Source organism: Schistocerca nitens, chromosome 10 (assembly GCF_023898315.1).
Source record: "Schistocerca nitens isolate TAMUIC-IGC-003100 chromosome 10, iqSchNite1.1, whole genome shotgun sequence".
Lineage (NCBI taxonomy): Eukaryota > Metazoa > Arthropoda > Insecta > Orthoptera > Acrididae > Schistocerca > Schistocerca nitens.
Window position 1 is genome coordinate 188,256,956 of NC_064623.1, and position 24,958 is coordinate 188,281,913.

At 38.6% G+C, this 24,958-nt stretch overlaps 1 protein-coding gene across 1 annotated transcript in view; it reads left to right on the forward strand.

Moving 5' to 3' along the window:
• The window catches only part of LOC126209983 (uncharacterized), a 300,774-nt gene extending 276,752 nt beyond the window's left edge, over window positions 1-24,022 (forward strand). The window contains exon 4 of the mRNA XM_049939093.1: window positions 23,354-24,022. Coding sequence (XP_049795050.1) covers window positions 23,354-23,781 — 428 coding nt within the window. The 3' untranslated portion in view covers window positions 23,782-24,022. The remainder of the gene's footprint in view (window positions 1-23,353) is intronic.
• Window positions 24,023-24,958: the final 936 nt, after the last annotated feature.

Here is a 24,958-nt window from a genome sequence, read left to right on the forward strand (position 1 = left end):
GTTCGTCTGCTCGAGACCAAGTCACTATTAATAATAATCATTTTTTTCTGCCGTTGTCTCTCCACAACACACAACAATCACCAATGTCTTTCGTGCATGAAATTCGTCCACGGAATTCTGGGCCGGAAGTTTTTCTTTTCTCTTTGCTGCAACCGAGCGCGTCACTTGTTGACCCGGTGTTGCTCTTCTTTCTCGGTTAGCCTGCACAAATAACGTTCTGCGGCAGTGTGTATCTTTTTATGCTACAACCCACTACAAAATAACGTGTGTTCGAAGCGGCTGGAACACAAGTGGCTCCAGACTTTCGTAAAATTCTGGGGGCACTACACTTTTAATTTTCATAGTTAATGCGATGTTTTTCTCGAACATAATTTCGAATTGCTCTTTGGGGATTGTCATATTGTAATATTTCAGCAACATCTTTTGCTTTAAACCATGGATTATTTTCTTCATCAATAACCATAGACACTTGTTTATTGTTGTAAGTAAGCTTGTTGTTGATGAGATCGACAATCGACTCCATTTAATAGAAACAATTTTTCATAGATTTGCAAAAAATAGACACTAGTAGAATTTTGTTTATTGGTGCATGTTTCTTTCAATAGCATCACTTCAGTACTATTGAAATTTTCAAATATTTTTCTAATTACTGTAACAACGTCTTTAGTTACCCAATCTGTAAATTCTTTTGCAGCTGGTAATTTTGAACTTATAATTAAATCATAAAGATCATACTCTGTATTGAAAATTGTTCTTTTTTCATTATAAGTTAGACCTGTCTGGCTGACAGGTCTGAAATTTTCGGATAAAAACAGTTTTTTCATCAATATTATGGATATCGCTGCAAACAACGTCCAAAAAATCACTGAAATTTCGTTGAATTTTGTATTTAAAAGGGTGCTATGCGATAGCCGTCCAAAGTTAGTATGGAATTACACGGCCAACGATACCGTCTCAGCCATCATCAGCAGAGCCTTCTATACCAAATGAACGAATTGAGTCACTATGTCAAATGAAAAAGTTTGGTGACTTACTTCTTGTAAATGGGGCTCTATATATTTTTCATAAGAACTTGATTTCGATCGGTGATAACAAGCCACTATTGATAACCAGTTCGTTAACAGTCTTACCCCAAAATATCCAAAAAATTGACGAAATATATCAAAGACCAAGTGGTGAAGTTGTATTATTTGTTGACAATACGATATAAATGATGAATTTACACACATTACAATTAATTCCAGGGTATGCAAAATCAATATCTATTACAGGATTACGTAAAAACTATTTATTAAATGCTGTAGTCAACATTATTCAGGAATAACATTTTTATTCATTAATAAACTTTTCTACGCAGAATTAGATGAGTGTAGCTTTACATAAAAATCGCGAGATGTTATAAATAGAGAATTTTCAGGATTGCCAATTAAAATGATTCCTGCATTTCGGTACATTAATGGATTGTTCTATTTTATCATGGATGAAACTTTCTATGAATATAATGAATTCACAAAAAAGTTGTTAGAACGGGCGCAAATGATCTGTCTTTGTTTGGCATTGAACGTAGAGAATTGGTTCCCAATTGACAAATAGTCAGCACGGATTCAGAAAATATCGTTCTTGTGAAACACAGCTAGCTCTTTATACTCATGAAGTAACAAGTGCTATCGACAGGGGATGTCAAATTGATACCATATTTTTAGATTTCCAGAAGGCTTTCGACACCGTTCCTCACAAGCGTCTTCCAAGCAAACTGCGTGCCTACGGAGTATCGCCTCAGTTGTGTGACTGGATTCGTGATTTCCTGTCAGAAAGGTCACAGTTCGTAGTAATAGACGGAAAGTCATCGAGTAAAACACAAGTAATATCCGGCGTTCCCCAAGGAAGTGTTATAGGCCCTCTATTGTTCCTGATCTATATTAACGACATAAGAGACAATCTGAATAGCCGTCTTAGATTCTTTGCAGATGATGCTGTCATTTACCGTCTTGTAAAGTCATCAGATGACCAAAACGAACTGCAAAATGATTTAGATAAGATATCTGTATGGTGCGAAAAGTGGCAATTGACCCTGAATAAAGAAAAGTGTGAAGTTATTCACATGAGTAATAAAATGAATCCGCTAGATTTTGATTACGCGATAAGTCACACAAATCTGAGGGCTGTAAATTCAGTTACATACTTAGGGATTACAATTACAAATAACGTAAATTGGAACGATCACATAGATAATATTGTGAGTAGAGCAAACCAAAGACTGCGATTCACCGGCAGAACACTTAGAAGGTGCAACTGTTCTACCAAAGAGACTGCTTACACTACGCTTGTCCGCCCTATTCTGGAGTATTGCTGTGCGGTGTGGGATCCGCATGAGGTGAGACTGACGGATGACATCGAAAAAGTACAAAGAAGGGTGGCTTGTTTTGTATTATGGCGAAATAGGGGAGATAGTGACATGATACGTAAATTGGAGTGGCAATCAAAGCAAAGGCGATTTTCGTTGCGACGGGATCTTCTCATGAAATTTCAATAACCAGTGTTCTCCTCCGATTTCGAAAACATTATGTTGGCAGCCACCTACATACGGAGAAATGATCATCACGATAAAATAAGCGAAATCAGGGCTCGCACAGAAAAATTCAAGTGCTCGTTTTTCCCGCGTGCCTTTCGAGAGTGGAACGGTAGAGAGACAGCATGAAGGTTGTTAATTGAACCCTCTGCACTTTATTGTGAATTTTTTTTTCTAGATAAATGGAAGCGTAAACGAAAACGCAGTCTGACATTCGCACTGAACTGTGTAAATATTACAATACTGAGCAATCAATGGATAATTTTCGTACACAGAAATACACGAAAGTTGGTTATAGGTCAATGTGTAGAGAATGTTCAAATAAATTTCATGTAAAAAACTACAATGAAAATCGAATTCCTTGTGTATGTGGGAAAGCGTTGCTAAATATTACTATAAAGAGCATTAACGGCAAATTCCGAGTGAAGAACATTCGAAAGTATTGTTGTCGATCGAAGCAGATATAGCATCTGCTGAAGCAGCTGCTGCGCCGCATTCATCTTAAAAAAAATGAATTGGCTGCCAAGAATTTGAAGATTTAAGTTGTTTCTATAGAAATCCTCCACGTAGAGAACAACATGATAGTAGATGTAAAAAGTGTTTATTAGAAAACATGAAGAATAAAAGGCAAAATAATAATTAAATCTGAGAGTCTATTGTTTTTATTAAAGACGCAGTCTGCTGGAAGTCGTCGAATTTCACGATTTTAAGAAATTGAATCTGAGTAGGGTGACCATACGCAATTGTTTAAAAAGGAGGACAAACAGCTTCAAAAAGGAAGACAAAGGAAGAAAAAAGAGGACGCATCAAACGGGTCAACTGCAGAAGAGGATACCACCCGTCAGCTTGAACAAGTCACGTGACTGCCGGGAATTAAAATAGTAGTTAATTGTTAGTGGTGGTCAGATGATGATTCCCAGAACAATATTTTTTTTGTTTTAAATTAAAAAAAATTGATTGTGGTGACAGTGTGGCATCAATTGTTTTTATATTTACGCGTAGTTTTGAGATGTAACGAAGACGTCTGCCTAAACGTCACTCCTGATTGGCTGCTTCCATGTGACTTGTGCAAAGCTGACGGGTGGTATCCTTATCTGCAGTATTCCCCATCAAACATACGTTCAATTTTAATAAATGAGTTTATTATTTATAGACATAACATACATACATTCTTTGGCGTACAATCCATTGATCTGTAGCTAAAATGATGTCTAACATTATGGAATGCTAATGCTCCTTCTCCAGCAAGAACTCTGTGGCTTATAGCAGAAGTTGGTTGTTGCTAGTGAAATGATGTGTCTATCCTAGACATTGAACTGAAAGCCTGAAGGTTTTTTTTATGCTTCTGAGTGGCAATGTGATGTTCAAGATCTTGGCCACCTGTGCAAGAAATTTAACATTTCAGTAACCAACATGCATTTCGTTTTATAGCATTCACACAGGCAATAAGATTGCGTGTTTCTGCCGGGAATTAAAACTAGTTGTCAATTGTTACTGATGGTCCGGTGGTAGTTAACTGAGCAATATAAAAAAAAAATTAAAAACATTGATTGTGGTGACTGTGTGGCGTCAATTGTTTTGTTATGTCAACAACACGGAATTGTTTACAAAGTGAAAAACGTAAGACCATTCACCTCCCTTCATTCGACGCACCGCTACCGACATCTACAATTCAAGCAGCAGCTGACGACATGTAAACTGCAGTTTAACCTTCCGAATACAAGTAAATTGAATGACTACGAAACAATGATATCTGCAGGAAAGGACATCAGAAAATGTACACTTTCGTTTAGGCATAGCCAAATATTTTAGGTAACTCACTCGGTTAAAAATTACACTCACAAATCAAACGTGTACTACAGGAAGCCAAGCCAATACAACGCGAAGATACGAAACGAAAATTTTAAATAATCGATATTTGCATTCTCTTATAGGTAGATCAACGATAACACTGATGATCCTGGTGCCACCTGCTAACACCGCCTTCGATCGTGTTTATCACGAAGGCTGTGCCAATAGTTAAAGTATGTAAGGAAAAGAGCAATAGAACGGAACGAACTGTGAATTTAACTGTATTACGCTCAGCTTTGCGAAAAAGCCGGACACAGTAAAAATCCGCCCGGACCCCGGAGAAAGAACTAAAAAGGAGGTTATGTTCGGATTAATCCGGACGTCTGGTCACCCTAAATCTGAGAGTCTATTGTTTTTTATTTCATTTAAAAGAGACGGCCAAATGGAGACGAAGTCTGCTGAAAATCGTCAACTTCACTATCAGATGGAAAACGTTACAGTAGTTCAACTTCGCAATTACTGTAGGAGAACTAATTTAAGTGGGTATAGTAAATTAAATAAAGCTGATCTAATTAGCTTTGTTATTAAACATCGGCCGCCGATGTCTGTTGCAGCCGGTCTTTGGAAGCGATTACCTTTATCTAAAATTGGAAGCGATGATGAGATTATCGAGACTAAAGAAGATAAGTCACTGAAAAAGATATTTCCATTTTCAACCGATGTCTTCACAAAGCAAAAACCGAGAGACAGGAGAACAGTTCAAGACTATCGGGTTGAGACTGCATTTGCGAACAGGCTGCAGACCATAAATTTTGAGAACAACACCAACTCGATTGAGCCTAGTCACTTCTTGGCCGCATTGAAATCGAAAATTATGCGAATTGTCAAGCATAACCTAAAAATACATCGCGGATTGAAAGTCAATTTTAAACTTTTTTGTGAGTGCCGGATGCAGACAGACGGAAATGTTATGGAATTTCAGTTCCAGATTGAAAACTATAGGATTACAAATGAAGAAGAGCTAGCTAAAAAACATAAGACTGGTAAACGAATTATCTTGTCAAGAATGGGTGATTTTCAAGCTCGCGGATCGGGGTGGTCACAAAACAGAATTATTGGACTTCAGTTAGGAATTAACAGATATGTTCCATTGAGAGGATCATCCTACATCAAATTACCAAATAAAATAAAAAAAGCATGCATCAACGTAAACAATGTTGATCAGAAGTGTTTTCTGTGGGCTATAAAATCTGCGCTTTATTCTGTAGATAAAAGTGCCGAAAGAGTATCGAAGTATAAAAATGTCGGGCTTGAACTCGATCAGAAGCTTGAAAACGTTGTTCCCTGTACGGGTTGATCATATTCCATAAATAGAGAGTAGAATCGACGTATCCGTCAACGTCTATTCGCTTGATGAAAAATATCAAGCGTACCCGCTGAAAATTACAAAATGTTAGAGAGAGAAACACGTAAATCTACTTTATTTCAAGGATGGGGACAATTCGCATTATTGTTGGATAAAAAATTTATCTCGGCTTGTCTCGAGTCAAATCATTAAACATGAAGAAGCAAAATTTATTTGTGACATGTGTTTGCTTCATTTCATCAGTAAAGAAAACTTGGATGAGCACACACCAAATTGTTTGACTAACAAGCCATTAAAAGTAGAAATGCCGAAAGAAGGATCATATGTTGATTTTAAAGATTATCAGCACATGCAGACAGTTCCTTTCGTTATTTACGCCGATTCTGAAAGTTTAGTGTTAAAGATGGATCATTGTCAGAGAAATCCGGAAAACTCGTATACGATGAAATATCAAAAACACGAGCCGAGCGGATTCCGCTACTACATCAAATACGAGAATGGACACTATAAACCTCCCGTTGTGTTCAAGGAGTCGAACTGTCATAAAAAATTCATAGAATGCTTGAAAAAAGAGGCCGAAGAGATTGGAAGAATTTATTCTGAAGTTGAAGAAATGATTCCGTTGACTAGTGAAGAAAGAAGACGACGAATCTGAAGTTTGTACACAGTGCGCATGCCATTACACGAGAAAAAATAAAAAAGTCTGTCATCATGATCATTTAACTGGAAAATATGTCGCTCCTTTGTGCAATAGTTGCAATCTTCAGCTGACACATACAAAGTTTGTACCGATTTATTTGCATAACTTATCCGGATACGATTCCCATCTATTTGTGAAAGAACTTGGCTAAGACAAAAAGGAGACAGGAGATAGATTTAATATCATACAACGAGGACAGATACATAAGTTTTGGTAAAACGACAGAAAGTCTGAAGATGAGATTTGTTGACACATTTAAATTTATGGCTTCGTCATTAGACAAACTGTCATCGAATTTGATTAGACAACAGCTGAAATCAGAAAATTCTTCCAAGAAGAACTGTTCGACTTGGTGATCAGAAAAATCGTATATCCATACGATTACATGGATTTTTGGAAGAAATTCGAAGAGACAGAATTACCATTGAAAGAAGAATTTTACAGCAAATTGAACGAATGTGTAATAAGTGATGAAAATTACAACCATGCAAAAATGGTGTGGGAAAAATTTGGCATGAAAAATCTTGGCGAATATCATAATATGTATCTCAAAACATACGTGTTGCTGCTGGTTGATGTGTTTGAAAACTTTAGAACAGCATGTATGGATTTGGATCCATCGTGGTGTTTTACTGCGCCAGGTTTGTCTTGGGATGCGATGTTAAAAATGACGAAGCAGCCGCTTGACTTGCTTTATGACTGTGAAGTGATTTTGATGATCGAAAAGGGCATACGAGCAGGAATATCGCAATGTTGCAAAAGGTACGTGAAGGCGAACATCAAGTATATGAAGAACTTTGATGCTAACAAAACGTCCAATTATCTGGCGTATTTGGATGCAAACAATCTGTATGGTTGGGCTATGAGTCAAAAATTGCCTTATGGCGGATTCGAATGGTATGATCCAGAAAGCTTCAATTCTGCCAAAATAAACGAGATGTCAAACACTTCTGAGAAGGGATACATATTCGAAGTAGATCTTGAATATCCCAAGGAACTGCACGATTTACATAAAGAATTGCCGCTTGCGCCTGAAAATAAAATTGTACCTGGAACTAAAGAAAGCAAGATGTTGACTACGCTGAATAACAACCAGAAATATGTGATTCACTATAGAAATCTCAAACAGTGTCTCTCTTTGTGAATGAAGCTCACAAAAATATACAGATATTTAAAATTTGAACAGTCTGATTGGTTGAAGAAAAAGATTTGAACACACAGATAGGAACCAATGCTACAAACGACTTCGAGAAAGGCTTTTACAAGCAATTGAATAACTTGGTCTTTGGCAAGACGATGGAAAATGCAAGGAATCGAGTGGACATAAAATTGGTTTCAATTGGAGAGAAATGTGATAAATTCGTAGCAAAACCAAACTTTAAAGGAAGAACAATATTTAATGAAAATCTGGTTGCCATTCACATGAACAAGACAAAAATCGCATTTAATAAGCCTATCTATGTTGGAATGAGCATACTCGAGCTGTCTAAAGAAATGATGTACGATTTACATTATAGAATAATGAAACCGAAATATGGAAAAAATATTGTAATTGCATATACGGATACCGATTCATTCATTTACAATATAAAAACTGAAGATTTCTACGAAGACATGAAATCGATGCTTGGTTGCTTTGATACGAGCGACTATTCATCGGACAACATCTATGACATTCCTCAAGAAAACAAGAAATTTGTGGGAAAAATGACGGATGAGGGCAACGGAAGAATTATGGAAGAGTTCTGCGGCCTACGGGCAAAGATATACGCTTATAAACATGGCGACAAGGTGGAGAAGAAATCAAAAGGTGTTAAGAAATGCGTAGTCAAAAATAGAATCAGCTTGGAAGATTATAAAGACTGCCTGTTCAACGACAAAGAACAGTACAGAAAGATTAATATGATCGGAAGTGAAAGACACGAAATCTACACAGTTGAAATAAATAAGAAGGCGCTGAGTCCACATGGAAACAAAAGATATGTCCTGGAAAATCGAGTAGATAGATTCCCGTACGGACATTACTCATTATTGTCATCGTCACTGCTCCAAATTTCAGTATAATCAACCTATTCATCAACGAATTAGTCTTCTGATTCAAAATATGACCATAATTAAGGTCTGCTGCATATCATTACTGCTAGCTCTTCAACAGTAAAAGTATTGTCATCTTCTTCTTCAGGTATCATTTCTACAGTGTTGTTGTTGTTTGAGTGCATTTATAACATACAAAAAATATTCTATATTAAAAAATTTTATTTGTAAAATGGTGACTCTCATCATGAAGCTCAACAATGCAAGCGGTTCGAAAGAGATTAAAAAATTGAGCTGGAAGTAGACGTTTTATATAACATGTGAATATCTAAACACTAGATACGGAGAAAAAATTTGTAGAGAGCTTAATAATGATTTTAAAGATATTTTGCCAGACAGATATGCTAAATCAATTACTAACTGGGGTCTTCAATTTTTTGAAGATGGACAGATGAAGTTGAGATTTAAAGGGATGAAAATGCATAAAAATAACAACAATGAATTTCATTATCTCGAATTCAGTATGTAAAACTTTTTCCTAACAAATTTTGTAATGTTTAAAATGGACGGCACCAAGTCACAATTAAGACAGTGCAGTGAATGCATGGATAAAAATATATATTGAAGAATTTTATAAAGATAAATATCGAACAGGTGTACATCGTTATGAATGAAAAGCATGTGTTTCGAGACTTCGTAAAATTAAAATTACATGCGAGTGTGGATGAACTATAAACAGGCCTCATTTGAAAAGACATTTACAAACAACTGCCCATGAAAATCTTATGGCTGCTGAAAAAGGAAGCGTATAAATAGCTTTTACCTAGGGAAATGAGCCATTTACTCTCGTTCACCTCTTTATTTTCTTACGTTCATCTCTTTATTTTCTTACGTTCACCTGAGAATTTTTGAGAGAATTTGAGCTGAAAAAATGTGGATAGTGGGAGAATTTTATACGTTTTGGGTAAGTTTTGGCGAAATAGCGAGCGAACGGAGCCAGTGAGCTAGTGTGCCAAAAGTGAGCCGAAACCTACAGAATTCTCCTACTTAGGAGTATGAGTGCCTCTCTCTCCACCCTCCATAGTATTTTTTGGATTGTAGGTTATGGCGGCAGTATGTATGTAGTGTAGTCCAGGGTATAGCTTACTTTATAAAGGTGGCAGTTTGCTTGTCAGTTGACGAAGCCAAAGACTTTCATTACGAAAATTTAGTTGTGTTGACTGAAATCTATAGCGTACCCCGAGGCCTAGGTTAGTATGAAAGATCAATGTGAGTTGGTGAAGCGATATCGAAGGCATCAGTTTATTCGATAGTTCTCCATTCATCTTGCAGCGATACCCACAATTATTCTTGTACACTGACGCCAAAAATTCCAGCACCAAGGAATAAGCATCTACATCTACATCTACCTGATTACTCTGCTATTCAGAATAAAGTGCCTGGCAGAGGGTTCAATGAGCCACCTTCAATCTGTCTCTCTACCGTTCCACTCACGAACGGCACACGGGAAAAACGAGCACTTGAATTTTTCTGTGCGAGCCCTGATTTCTCTTATTTTATCGTGATGATCATTTCTCCCTATGTAGGTGGATGCCAACAGAATGTTTTCGCAATCGGAGGAGAAAACTGGTGATTGAAATTTCATAAGATCCCGTCGCAACGAAAAACGCTTTTGTTTTAATGATTGCCACTCCAATTCACGTATCATATCTGTTGCACTATCTCCCCTATTTCGCGATAATACAAAACGAGTTGCCCCTTTTTGAACTTTTTCAATATCATCCATCAGTTCCACCTGATACGGATTCCACACCGCACAGCAAATACTCGAGAATAGGGCGGACATGCGTGGTGTAAGCAGTCTCTTTAGTGGACCTGTTGTACCTTCTAAGTGTTGTGCCAATGAATCGCAGTCTCTGGTTTGCTCTACCCACAACATTATGTATGTGACCGCTCCTGTTTAGGTTATTTGTAATTGTAATCCCTAAGTATTTAGTTGAATTTACAACCTTCAGATTTGTGTCTCTTATCGCGTAATCGAAATTTAGCGGATTTCTTTTAGCACTCATATGAATAGCTTCACACTTTTCTTTATTCAGCGTCAATTGCCACTTTTCGCACCACACAGATATCTTATCTAAATCATTTTGCAGTTCGTTTTGGTCATCTGATGAGTTTACAAGACGGTAAATGACAGCATCATCTGCAAACAATCTAAGAGGGCTACTTAGATTGTCTCCTATGTCGTTAGTATAGGTCAGGAGCAATAGAGGGGCCTGTAACACTTCCTTGGGGACCGCCGAATATTAGTTCTGTTTTATTTAGAGAAATGTAGAGAAATGAAATTTCGGGAATACATTTTTCTGGGCAACATACTTAAGCAAGTCATTATCGTTGCGTGATGACAGGTTAGTATAAACACGAGATACGCCATTGCAAATGTGAAATTCTGGTACATTAATAACCTGTGTAACCGCTAGAATGTTGAATGCAAGCATGCAAAGGTGCATGCATTGTACAGGTGCCGGATGTCAGGTTATGGTATGGAGTTCCATGTCTGTTGCACTTGGTCGGTCAATACAGAGATTGGCAACGTTCGTAGATAACGCTGGAGTTGTTGTCCAATGATGTTTCATGCGTGCTCGATTGGAGACACATCTGACGACCGAGCAGGGCAAGACATCATGTTGGCTCTGCATGTTGGATTACAACAGCGGCTTGTGGGCGAACGTTATCCTATTGTATTATCCATGCTACTCTATCCTGTGCAAGCTTCTTCATCTCCCAATACCTACTGCAACCTACATCCTTCTGAATCGTCTTAATGTATTCATCTTTTGGTCTCCCTCCACGATTTTTACCCTCCACGCTGCCCTCCAATACTAAATTGGTGATGCCTTGACGCCTCAGAACATGTCCTACCAACCGATCCCTTCTTCAAGTTGTGCCATAAATTTCTCTTCTTCTCAATTCTATTTACCTCCTCATTAGTTATGTCATCTACCTATCTAATCTTCAGCATTCTTCTATACCACCACATCCCGAAAGCTTCTATTCTCTTCTTGTGTAAGCTATTTATCGCCCACGTTTCACTTCCATATATGGCTACACTCCATACAAATGCTTTCAGAAACGACTTCCTGACAAATCTATACTCGATGTTAACAAATTTCTCTTCGTCAGAAATGCTTTCCTTGCCATTTCCAGTCTACATTTTATATCCTACCTCGACCATCATCAGTTATTTTGGTCCCTAAATACCAAAATTCATTTCCTAATCTAATTCCCTCAGCATCGCCCGATTTAATTCTACTACATTCCATTATCCTCGTTTTGCTTTTGTTGATGTTCATCTTACATCTTCCTTTCAAGACACTGCCCATTCCGTTCAGCTGCTCGTCCACGTCCTTTGCTGTCTCTGACAGAAGTACAGTGTCATCGGCAAACCTGAAAGTTTTTATTCCTTCTCCATGGATTTTAATTCCTACTCCGAATTTTTCTTTTGTTTCCTTTACTGCTTGCTCAATATACACATTTAATAACATCGGGGATAGGTTACAACCATGTCTCACTCCCTTCCCAACGATTGCTTCCCTTTCATGCCCCTCGTCTCTTATAACTCCCATCTGGTTTCTGTAAAAATATACAAAACGAAGAATAATTCACGCAATCAGACCTCGCAGCTCGATTCCTCACATACGGGTAATACAAAAATGTCCGTCACAAAATTTCGTCCTGTGCGTATTTTGGGGAGTAAATGGACGTTAAAGATTGGCAATCTGGCAACAATGTAATCACATGTACGGTAACCACCTCTGTCAGCAGACAGAGCAGTGCTGTGCAGTGGCTGTGATGGACGGCGTAAGCAGGCAGGAGGTCGAGGGTTCGATTCTGGGTCGAAGCTTATTTGCTTTTATTTGCTAAAAGAAGTCTGCGTGGTACAAGATCTGGCATCTTAATCCTCACGCAGCGAGTGCAGTGTATCTTCTACAAAACTTGGGCAGTTCCGTACTAAGACCACGGAAAGAAAGTACAATCGTTTTCATTGTTCTGCTTTTAAGCAAGCACTTTGCACGTCGTGGACTCGAATTGTTTCACGCCACTGCCTCTACTAGATTCCAAACCTGTTTCCTGTGTCTTCTTTCCCAATGGTCCCATCCAAATTATTTGCAAAGCACGTTACCAGCCCTACCTGTGACCTAAAGCCCCAGCGAAATGTAATGGTCCTGAACGTTGCAAGAATAATAGTTGCTATTAATCAATGCGACCATTTGGGAGAGTATACAAAAAAAAAAGTTTGGAATCTAGTGGATGCAGCTGTGCGGAACATATCGGGTCACGAAGTGCAAAGGGTTTATTTAAATGCTGGCTAATGAAAAAGATTGTATTTCCAGTTCTGTGTTCGTTGTACGCAACAACAAATGTTTTGTAGTAGACCTGTAATCACTATATGACGACTAAGACGCCAGATAACGTTCCATGCAGACTAGTTTTATCAAATAAAAATAAATAAAGAATGAGATTTTCACTCTGCAGTGGAGTGTGCACTGATATGAAACTTCCTGGCAGATTAAAACTGTGTGCCGGACCGAGACTCGAACTAGGGGCCTTTGCCTTTCGCAGGCAAGTGCTCTACCAACTGAACTACCCAAGCAGGACTCACGCCCCGTCCTCACAGCTCTCGCAGTAGAGCTTCTGTTAAGATTGGAAGGTAGGAGACGAGGTACTGGCAGAAGTAAAGCTGTGAGGACGGGGCGTGAGTCCTGCTTGGGTAGTTCAGTCGGTAGAGCACTTGCCCGCGAAAGGCAAAGGTCCCGAGTTGGAGTCTCGGTCCGGCACACAGTTTTAATCTGCCAGGAAGTTTCAAAAATAAATAAACTTTGACTCAGATTCGAACTCTCGACCTCCAGCATGCTAACCCAAATCGCTTCCCACTGCACCAGTTGCACACCGCTCCTCCTACCTCCTGACAGATATAGTAACCGTTGAAACCTTCCCGTCTCCACTATATATCTCTTTTGTTACGCAATAACCGTCTCCTCAGTATCCGTTTTGTTACTCAACGTTCCCTTCTATATCTCTTTTGTTACGCAACCTTCCTTTTTACAATAACCTATGAAACCTTCCCTTGGGATTTCTATTTGCTTAATAATAACAAATGAAATCTTCCCTTTGAAATTAATTCTCTTTCTCAATCTTCGCATACAAATTTAAATGCTGCTTATTAAAAGTTATTTTCTGATTATTTCGACGAAACGTAGAATGTGTCGTCGTCGTGGCCCTCAGTCGTTACCTGCAATAACCCAAAACTGTTCCTTACCCTTTTTTACTGTTACTGGATCGCCATCTGACTGCTACATCGAACTGCGACATGAATATACATACTTACTCTGCTTTACTATATTAGCTGCTGGTGGGCTGTCATAATAAGTGGCTGTATTTATTACCAAAGCTGACGTTATTCTTTAATAGTAAAGCTGACATTCTTCTTTAATTAATTTGACTGAAGTTACGTAATTCATAATTAAACTTTTTCTTGACAACAATAAAATTTTGCAAAGTTTTACGTTGATGGTTTTTGGGATGTATTATAATCAGTAATGCAATATTGCTGGCAAAAATTAATTATATTCTGAATGAAATGATTTTACAAACGTTCACATGGGACTTACTTTTTACGATAATCTTACAACTAGCAATGCGCAAACATACCTGCAGTAGTCTTGAGTTCCTCAAAAAAATAATTCAATAATATTAGTTCCTCTTATGATAATATGAGAATATACAAATATACAAATAATATGAGTTAGTAAGTTGGAAGTGTACATCGGGTAGTAAAAGTTATTTATATCTCTAATAGTATCAGATGGAAAAAAATAGAACATGGTTTATATTTCATTAAAATTTTTTTCTTTGTTAAAATTGACGTCTATTAGTACCATATTCATGGATGAGAAAAAAAATGAATTGGATAGCATGGTCGAAGCACTGGCAACTGTTTGTGAATGCACTCAAAAGTCCGTTTCTTTCCCTCACATAGCACAACACCAGGTTTCGCCATGAGATTCCGTCGTCTCTCTGATCCATAGTTTTAGTGTAATCAAACACTAAGTTAACCGTCGAATTGCCTGAGTTGCCGCAGCTACATCAGGTACAAGTTCCAACTCCAAGTGTCCATTAGTAGTGATGGTGTGCATCTTAGTACGCAAGCACCTATTGACGTACATCATGACTGTGGTGTGCATCTTAGTATGCCGACACCTCATAGAAAACATCGTAGATTGAAGTAACATGGGTCACTATTCACTTTGTTTGTGCTCCATAACCATGGAGATGCACAGGAATTAAGGTACAGGTATAATCATTTTGTCAAAAGGTTCACGGAATGGTTGATACCGTTATTACCAAATTTTACATCATCTCTTTCCTCTGTGCTCATAAAAATTATTTATTTTCCGTTTAAAAGGACAAAATATGTCACCTTGTGTTATAGTTTTAAACAATTACATAAAAAACACATTTTCCATCTGTAGTGAATTCAGCCTACAGTACATATGACATTACGTGACAGTCAATAACATAAACAAATATTTCTGTAAGTGGAATTTAGTAGTACATTTAAGCATCAACATTTTAAATGAAATAGACAAGTACCTTTATACAAACTACGTCACTTTCTGTGACTTTATCAGATGCATTTCCTCTAAATAAATCATAATCTGGTGCTCATATAAATAATTACATAAAGACACTGTTATATTACTTCACAGGTTTTTTAAATATGAATGTACATTTTGACAAACTATGTCATTATGTTCGGTAATGTGGTCGTCAGTTGCGAGTCATATTGTCAGTTGACTATAAATTATGTTTCAGTTGTGTAGCACACATCGTCATTGTTATTTAAGAGAAAACATTTGTATTTTACGCAGAGTGCGAATCGATGTACTGACATTTGGCGTGATCCGTTTTTCCTATGTATGTATCTGATGTAAAAGATATCATGTTCAATGCAGGAAAAAAAATTTCGAATAGCAAAGTACATATAGTAAGCAGTTTAATGTGGTTTCTCCATCCGTAGTGCTGTGCTGCGCTGTATCACCTGTTATCAAAATAAACCATTACTAAATTATATTCCTTACAAACTAACATCTTCATTCTCTTCTCTCCTTTGTACCTTGTGTCATCTCTCTGCATAGCCTATAATAAAATATTCACTGTTAGTAATCATCAGCGCATGGCATGACTTCAACATCTCTCTGCGTCTGGAAAATCGCGTCAGCTCTCGGCATGACCTGTAAAGCATTTATTCATATTTCTCGATATTCAATACTTATATTATAATTAAAACTACGTTTATTTTGTTGAAGTACGACAACAATGCTGCATGCACGGGTTAAAGAATACATCTAATTGCTACTACTGTAAGAAAATCATTTGTAAGTGTTATAATATTTACATTGAAAGTAGTCCTGTTAATTGCTTCACTTACCTTGCATAATGTGAAATAAATGTCCTGCAAGAACGCTTGTAAGACTGCTATTAATGTTAAGTGTGATTATCTACGGTCGAGTCGAGGCGACCTGTTGTGCATGTAACTAACCCATAAGTAGCTCACTGTGTTCGGACTTCCTGAAATGTGTCAAAAATCTCATTGTTGTACTCTGTCTATATGTATCCCTGTAAGAAGGTTTTTCTATTTTAAGAATTTCTTTATGTTTGACATATGATGGTTTCCTCTCGATTTTTTTGTTCTGAGTGTCTCAATGTGTACGACATTAGCGTGCGGAATATTTTGAAGTCTGTACGGTCCTGCATATAGAAGTTCAGATGTTTTGCATCGGTTCTTCCCTTTATGTGACAGATAATGGTACCTTATCGCCAATCTCGTACTTACGTAATCTACTTACCTGCATCTGCTGTCTCTTCCGACGATCTGCAGCTCGTTTAATGTTCGCTAATGCCATGTCTATTATGTCACAGTGATGTCTTTCATTATTCTTTCTGACTGGTTTGAAGAACTGTGATATCTTGACATGTAAATTGGTGTTATGTTCTTACTCTCTAATATTGTTTCCATATGTCTGACCTAAACTGCGGTCCGTTATCTGAAATAACCTTCTGTACATGTCCTACTATTGATAGAAAATCTCTTACAAATGCTCTTGATACTGATCTAGCTGTTGCTTTCCTTAGTGGATAAAATGTTACAAATTTGGTTGTCAGTTCTGTGGCTACTAGAATATAACTATAACCTTTACTTGTTCTGGGCATTTGACCGAAAAGATCTACTGTTGCCATGTGTCTTAACCGGTATGATGGGATACAGTGGTGGAATATGTGATACTGTTGATGATTTAGCTTTCTGACATATCTTGCAGGATGCTATTACTTTGCGAATGTGTTTTTCCATATTGTTGAAGTGACATTTCCTAGCTCCGTAATGTGCATAGCTTAGTGGCGTATACCATATCAATTTGTTTCTGATACCTTCTGGAATGCATAAAAGCCAATTGTTGCCGTCTGGGTATGAGCGAATAAACAGAATATTTTGATGTATAGTGTAATTATGTCTGATTTTTGCATTGCTCTTGTCTCGCCAAAGTGTTACAATCTCTTTTAGTGTTTCATCTTTCTGCTGTTCTCTCTCTATGTCCTGTAATGCTGATGATATTAAAGTTTTCGAAAGCTACTTGTTTGATATACATAATATTATGGTTGTTGTGGCAGAAGGTATTTTCTTTCTCTAGTCGTTTATGGTGTATAGATCTCGATAGTGCGTCGGCAACAATATTCTACGTGCCTGGAATGTGTACAATAGTAAAGTCGAACTCTTGTAGATATAATTTCCAACGGCTTAATCTATCACGCGTAAGTTTTGCTAATAATAAAAACTGGATTGCTTGGTGATAGGTATATAGTGTGGTGTGTCTTCCATATAGATAATGACGGAATCTCTTAAATGCCCATACTATCCATAGCGTCTCTAATTCTGTTACAGAATAATTGCGCTCTGCTGGAGAAAGTATCCTGCTTGCAAATGCAATATGTTTAAAGATTGTCTTACCTTCCTCCTCTACTTCCTGGAAAATATGTACTCCTAGTGCTGTAGTTGAACAATCTGTTGCAATGGAAAAGTTTTGTGTTGGGTCAGGATGTGATAACAAAGGTGCCCTTAAACGCTTCTTTCAAATTCTCGAATTCAGCTTCAGCGTCTTCATTCCATGACCATATTGTGTTTTTACTTGTGAGCTGGTATAGCAAGGGTGTGTCTAATGCTTTATAATGAATGAATTTTCTAAAATAATTAATAAGGCCTAAAAAGCTCCGAAGTTCCTTCTTATTTGTTGGCATGCCGATATCTTTCAATGCTTGCAATTTGTAGGAGTCTGGTGCAATACCTGTTTGTAAAATGATATGTCCTAGAAATTTTATTGAGGCTTTTCCAAATTCAGATTTACGGAGGTTTATAGTTACACCGTTCTGCTCGAATGTATTCAGTAATTGTTGAAGGGTGTGGTTGTGCTGTTCCCAGTTTTCTGCTGCGATTAAAATGTCATCTACATATGTAGTAATTTTGTTTTTTAGATCCTGTGGGAGAATTTTATTCATGCCTCGTATAAAGGCTGCAGACGAAATCGTTAGTCCAAACGGAAGTTTACAAAATTGGTAACATTCACCAAAGCAAAGGAATGCCGTATACTTTCGACAATTTGGGTGCAACTGGACTTGCCAAAATCCTGATTTGAGATCGAGGGTGGTATATATAGAGGTGCCATGAAAGTTTTGCAGTAACTCTTCTAGTCTGTGGTCGGTCAGTTTCTGTAATGAATATTTTATTAACCTGACGTGAATCTAAAACTAAACGGAGTGATCCATCCTTCTTTTCAACGATGTGTAATGGATTTATATATTGGCTTGCTGCTGGTTCAATTATACCCTGATCAGTCATTGCTCGTAACTCTGTCTTAACTGCTTCTGTGTATATATGCGGGATTGGATAGTGTTTTGCTTTAAAAGTCTCGTGTGGTTTCACCTGAAATTCATACATAAATCCTGTCATCGTTCCTGGAACATTGTTAAAAACCGTTTCATGTTGCACAAGAATATTTTCTAATTCTGTGCGCTCTGTGTCGTCTTTTGCTATACTGTCTCCAACCTTGCGTGTAATTGTCTCTAATACATTATACTCCTGTTCCTCTGCCATGTCGTTATTATGTGTATTCGTGTATAGTGTGAGATAACAATCGTTATCTTTAGAATCTGCAATAATCTCGATCCTGTGCATATTTTGTTCTGAGGATACTGTGTTTTGAAATCTCACTACCACTTCACTGTCTTCCTTTTGTAATGTTAGGTAGGACGATTTAAAGTCAATCTTTGCATTGTAGTGTACGAGAAAATTCATTTCTAATATTATATCAGTTGTTAAATGTGGAACTATCCAACAATTGCTGTGGAAAGTTTGCCCTGCAAAAACAAACGTTAGTTGTATCTGTCTTTTGACTTCAATACTTTTTCCTGGAATTGCTCCCTTAACTTTAGTTTTGTACACGGGAATACTGGGTAATCATTATTGCTATTGCATCTGTTAAATGTGTCTTCGTTCATTACGCACATTGGTGAGCCTGAATCAATTATTGCTAAAATATTTTGTGACTTTAAATTTATCTGGATTATTGGGTGGCATATAGTTTTCTGCATGATCGGTTTTTCGTGTAACAATGTGTCTCGCACATCGTCGAATGTAATGGCATTCTCTATCGTTATCTTTTCTCTGTCCTTATCCATAGTGTCGCCATTTAGAGATTCATCACAGGCTATCTCTAGTCATAAATTTTCTGACATTTCATTTTCTGTCGGGGAGTGTTGTGTGTTTTCTATGAGCTGTACTGTTCTACCGTTTTGATTATTAGCGGTAGGTTCAAATGGTTCAAATGGCTCTGAGCACTATGGGATGTGTGTACACAGGCTCAATCAAAAAATAAAAATACAAATAAAAAACAAACACAACATTTCCAGAATACAAAAGAACTCACAAGCTGAAAACTCACAAACACACTCAACAAACACACACAATGACAACACCACACAAAAAAGAACCAGATGGTACACCATGACCTACACACCTAAACTAACACACAGAGTTGCAAACATCCTAAAGAGACAGGGCTTCAAAATAGCATATAAGCCTGGGCAAACCCTTCAATCACACCTAAGCCAGCCAGATACCACGAGGGACAAATTCCAACAATCAGGAGTATATAAACTTGAATGTCAAAGCTGTGATGCAGTATACATAGGCATGACATGCAGGAATTTTGAAACAAGATACAAAGAACATATCAGATGTTGGAAGTATGAAACAAACCATTCCACATTTGCAGAACATTTAAAACACTACAACCATCATCCTACAAACATGGAACAAGAAATGAAAATAATGAGAATAAGCAACCATGACAAACATCTTATACAAACACAAGAAAACTTCCACATCCAGAAAGCCATAGCAGAAAACAAACATGTGACAAATGAACAAACACACATCAGCACAGGCTCCCTACTACACTTAATAAAGGAAATGATAACATAAAACAAAAAAACTCTTCCCCACACCATCTGGACACACACACACACACACACACACACACACACACATACAAGAGAAAGAAAAATTATACCACAACAAAATTCAGACACACACACAGCATAAAAAAATAAATAAAAAAATATATATCACACCAAAACACGTACACATACACTCACACACACACACACACACACACACACAGCACAATAAAATAAAATAAAATTAATATCACACACACACACACACACACACACACACACACACACACACACACACACACAAACACACACCACAGATACTTCAATAATTACACTCATAAGTTTCGATCTTTGGCAAAAACATTTGACAGTTTGCAACAGAAACCAAAACATTGCATTAAAACAAGCGTTCAGTGCATAGTGCTGTGGAATGTGGAAAAAACCGCAAATTGGCGTTCATAAGAAGAAGAACAACACCAAAAATGCAACAGGAGAGTAATATGTAAGAAATTGTCCACGCAACCTGTAAGTACAGTTCAAAACATTACTACTTAATAGGAAATAGCAACCACCTGAACTGTTTATAACCTATAGGCACAGTGACAAAAATGTAAATAAAATAGCAATCATATGTACATATTCCAGGCCACTGATGATGCCTTGCAGAAAATAAAGGCGAAACGCGTATGGCACTAAAATTGTGTTTTATTCAGTTGCTGTCAGACGGTCCATAAGTAAAAATTATCAATATACCGTAACTCCTACACGTTGTCTAGCCATCCGGTCCTTGGTCTGCCCCTTATACGACGTCCACCTGGTTTTCCATTGAAAACTTTCTTGACTGTGCTGCTCTCCAGCATTCTTTCTACGTCTACCAACCAATGTAGTCTATTATTTTTTATTTCTGTCACGATATCTCGTTTGTTGTACAAGTCTCTGACCTCCTTATTATTTCTGATTCGCCAAAAAACCGAAGATTTTCCTAAGTATCTTCCTTTGCCATCTCTGCAACAACTCCTCATCGTTTTGTGTCCGAACCTCACGTCACCACGGATCTCATTATTGTACGATACACTGTCAGCTTCAGATACCTAATAAGGCTCCTTGCTTTAAACACTTTAACCAGTGCAAAGCAGCTCCTGTTACCAGCTGCAATTCCTGCACGTATTTCTTCTCTCATATCATTATTCTCAGTTACCAGTGACGCAACATATTTAAAGCTCTCACAGCACTCAAATGCTTTCCCATTCAAAGTCATGCATGTTTCTCCTTCACTGTATCTTTTCCTAGATGTTAACATATATTTGATCTTTGACCGATTAATTGTCAGCCCCATCGCCACTCCATGTCTTTCTAATTTTTCAAGCTTTTTTTCCATGTCCTGTTTCTTCCTGAATAACAAATCAATATCATCTGTATATGCAAGATCCTGCGTCATTCTATTAAACAGTGTTCCCCCAGGGTTGCCACTTTGTGTCTTTCGCATTATCCTTTCCAAGGCGACATTAAACAGAATATTGGACAGCACATCACCCTGTCGCAATCCTTAATTAACATCAAATGCTTTTGATAAAGTGCTCCCAAACTTTACTTCGCATACTGTCGTTCTCAAAGTCATTTTGACCAGTGTTATTGGCTTGCTGGGTACTCCTGCGTCTTGAATTGCCTACCAGAGCTGATTCCTTTTGATACAATCATAAGCTTGTTTGAAATCAGTGAGCAGCTGGTGGACCTCGATGCTATACTCATAACATTTTTCAAGGATCTGTCTGATGCTAAAACTCTGATCCGTAGTGGATCTATTAGTTCTGAAACCACACTTGTAGACACCTCGATACTCTTCTACATATGTACTGTGTCACCCCGCCATAATTTTTCCTAATACTTTATATACTATACAGAGCAGTGCAGTTCTTCTACAATTCACACAGCTGTTTCTTATGTATAGGGCATAGTATAGCTGTGTTCCACTGTTCTGGTATATTTTATTTTCGCCATATTTCCATCATAATCTCATGCAAAACCCTTTTAAGTTTTTGTCCACTATATTTTATGATTTCTGCTGTAATATTTTTTTTTCCATGAACTTTATGATTTTTGAGAGTCTTGATACTAGCTTTCACTTCTGCCAGTGTAGGTTCCGTGACAGTTGCCTGGTACTCTTCCTCTCTGTTTCTTTCTTGCTCCACCTCTTCTACCATAGCAGCATTTAGCTCACCTTCGTTTTCCAATTCTGTATTCAATAGCTCACTAAAATACTCCACCCATCCGTCTAACATTTGATCTTTTCCTCCAACCATGTTTCTTTCTTTATTTTTACAGAAAAATGCCCTGGATTGGAATCCTTTCTTTATGTCTTTCACCCGCATACAGAATTTCCTTGCTGACAGAGCAGTCTTTCTTCCTTCTAATTCATCAATCCACCGTTTTTCAAATTCTCTCTTTTTCCTCCTACATTTACTACCTGCTTCCTTTCTCTTCTCTTGGTATTCTTCTACAGTGATTCTTTTTCTCATCTGCAGCATTCTTTTTCTTCCCTCATTCCTTTCTTCTGTCTTCCTCTTGCAATCTTCATCAAACCAGACCTGGGTTCTCAATTTCTTCTTTCTACCCAATATTGTATTTTATTGAATGGAACTGGGGACCTGGAAACGACGGAGAGGCTTCGCCCCTGCCGTAGCCCTCAGTGGTTCATGACCCCACAACAGGCTACAGCAGTCCGCCCACCCCATCGCAGGTTCGTCCCCCAGTGCCACGAGTGTAACCCTAATGCTTACGTCATAGAGTAATTATGGTGTATGCGTACGTGGAGATGTGTTTACGAAGCAATCGCCGACATAGTGTAACTGAGGCAGAATAAGGGGGACCAGCCCGCATTCGCCGAGGCAGATGGAAAAACGTCTTAAAAACCATCCACAGACTGGTTGGCACACCGGACCTCGACACTAATCCGCTAGGTCTACCCAATATAGTTTCAGATGTCTCCTGTATTACACCTGTGACTGTTTCCCATCTTTCTTCAATAACATCTCCTTCATCAAGTCTATTTGTCAAAATAGTTTTACACTGTTGTAGTTTATTTGCATCATTTCTTAACTTATCATCATTTCTTAACTTAGCATCATCAAACCTTGAAATAACAGTTTTCTTGATCTGTCTGTAACTGGCTATCCTCTATCTGCATTTGATTCTTACCAAATAGTGATCATTATCTCCACCTGCGCCACGACAACTATCCACTTCTAATACACCTGATGCATGTCGTCTACCTGTGAGTACGTGGTCACCATACTGAGTGTGTCTGGTGGTGCTGGTGTCGCAGTGCTGTACGACCAGCTGGCGGTGACGGACTACTCGCCGGGCGGCCAATACCTCAGCATCACGGCCTGCCACGAGGGACAGCACTGGACGTACGTGTACGGCCGCCAGCCCGCCCCCGCCGCCCCCGAGGAAATTCGGGCGCTGCACGCGCGCCTCGCCGCCGCCGGCGTGTCCGTCTCCGCCTCTGGCACCACCACCACCACCACACCCACCGCCCCCACAGGCTCCACCGCCTCCGTCGTAGACGACTCCGAGAACGACGCCTCCGGTTCCGGCAGGGGAGGGCAGGCGGCAGCGGGGGCGGCAGCGGCCACGGAGACGCCGACGTCGACAGCACACGACAGGACGCCGCCTCCCTGGTGGCCCGGCCTGACGACGCCCACGCCGACGCCGCTGCCCGTGTTCAACATCACCGAGTGCGGGTGGTAGATGTCCCGAAGACGTCGCTGTGGGCGAAATGTTCCTTGTGTGCCCAATGTCCTCGAGAACTGATGTACTTAACCAAAATGGGTCTGAGTTGGAAGGCGGCCCAAATTTGAGCCGGTTTTAGCATCTCCATTCACAAAAGACTTGCAACCGATGAAATTATTATGTTTTCCACCTTACACTGAGTAACACTGGATGGTAATAACTTCTTTCTTTAAGACTGAACAAGATCATGCTTCAGTGACGACACAGTTTAATTTTTTTGCCCTGCCCAGAGCGCTATGCAATGGCCGGCAACACCCCCTCCCACCACATCCTCTTAGATGCCACGTATAAGCAGATTCCCTACACAATTCGCTAACACTGTCTATCAATACACGTGGCTCCTTCTAACATGATGCACACTGTAGTGACTCCTATCTTGTCCACTCCACTCCCAATCACAGTAATATCACTGAACCAAGCAATGCCTTTTCGTCTAAAGCAAATGAACTAACAGTACAGCCTTAGTGTCCCATTCTCAGCATATACGACAAGAAATTGCAAATATGTACAAGCATTGGAGAATTAACGAGTGTAGGGACACAGTGTCATTGAGTTCAACTGGTAGACACGCTGAAGAGGCCACTTTGTTGGCAACTTCTTGTGAACAGATGGATTTACTAAATCAAAGAGTTATGAACTACCAGGTTCACTAGCGTTCACACTTACCTCAAGTTAGGTGGCTATATCGATGGGCCATGCTCGTAGACTGTTGCAGTGATACCAGGTAGCCATTGGCACGCATTCTGCGCATGCGTGACCTACTTGACCGTGTTAAAAAATGTATCTGCTCAACCACTTGTTTATAGTGTAAAATACTAAGACTTACGCGTTTCGGAAGTCAAGCTTCCATCATCAGAATAATAAAAAGTAACAGAACCTGTTAAAACTCGCTAGAATGGAACGTGCACCAGGCACAATAAAATTGATAATAAAATTAAAACATCGTGGCTACTTCCCTTGTTGCAGCCGTGTCTTCCAAGGTGCATCTCCACATAGTTGTCAAAATATAAAAACTCTAAAATGGTGTCGCCTATGGCATTTTTCAATTGGCAGGATACCATCATTTCATGAGGTCCTTGGAACATGTATACGTTATCTGTTTGTATAGACATATCTGTAACTTCCTTGTTTACTT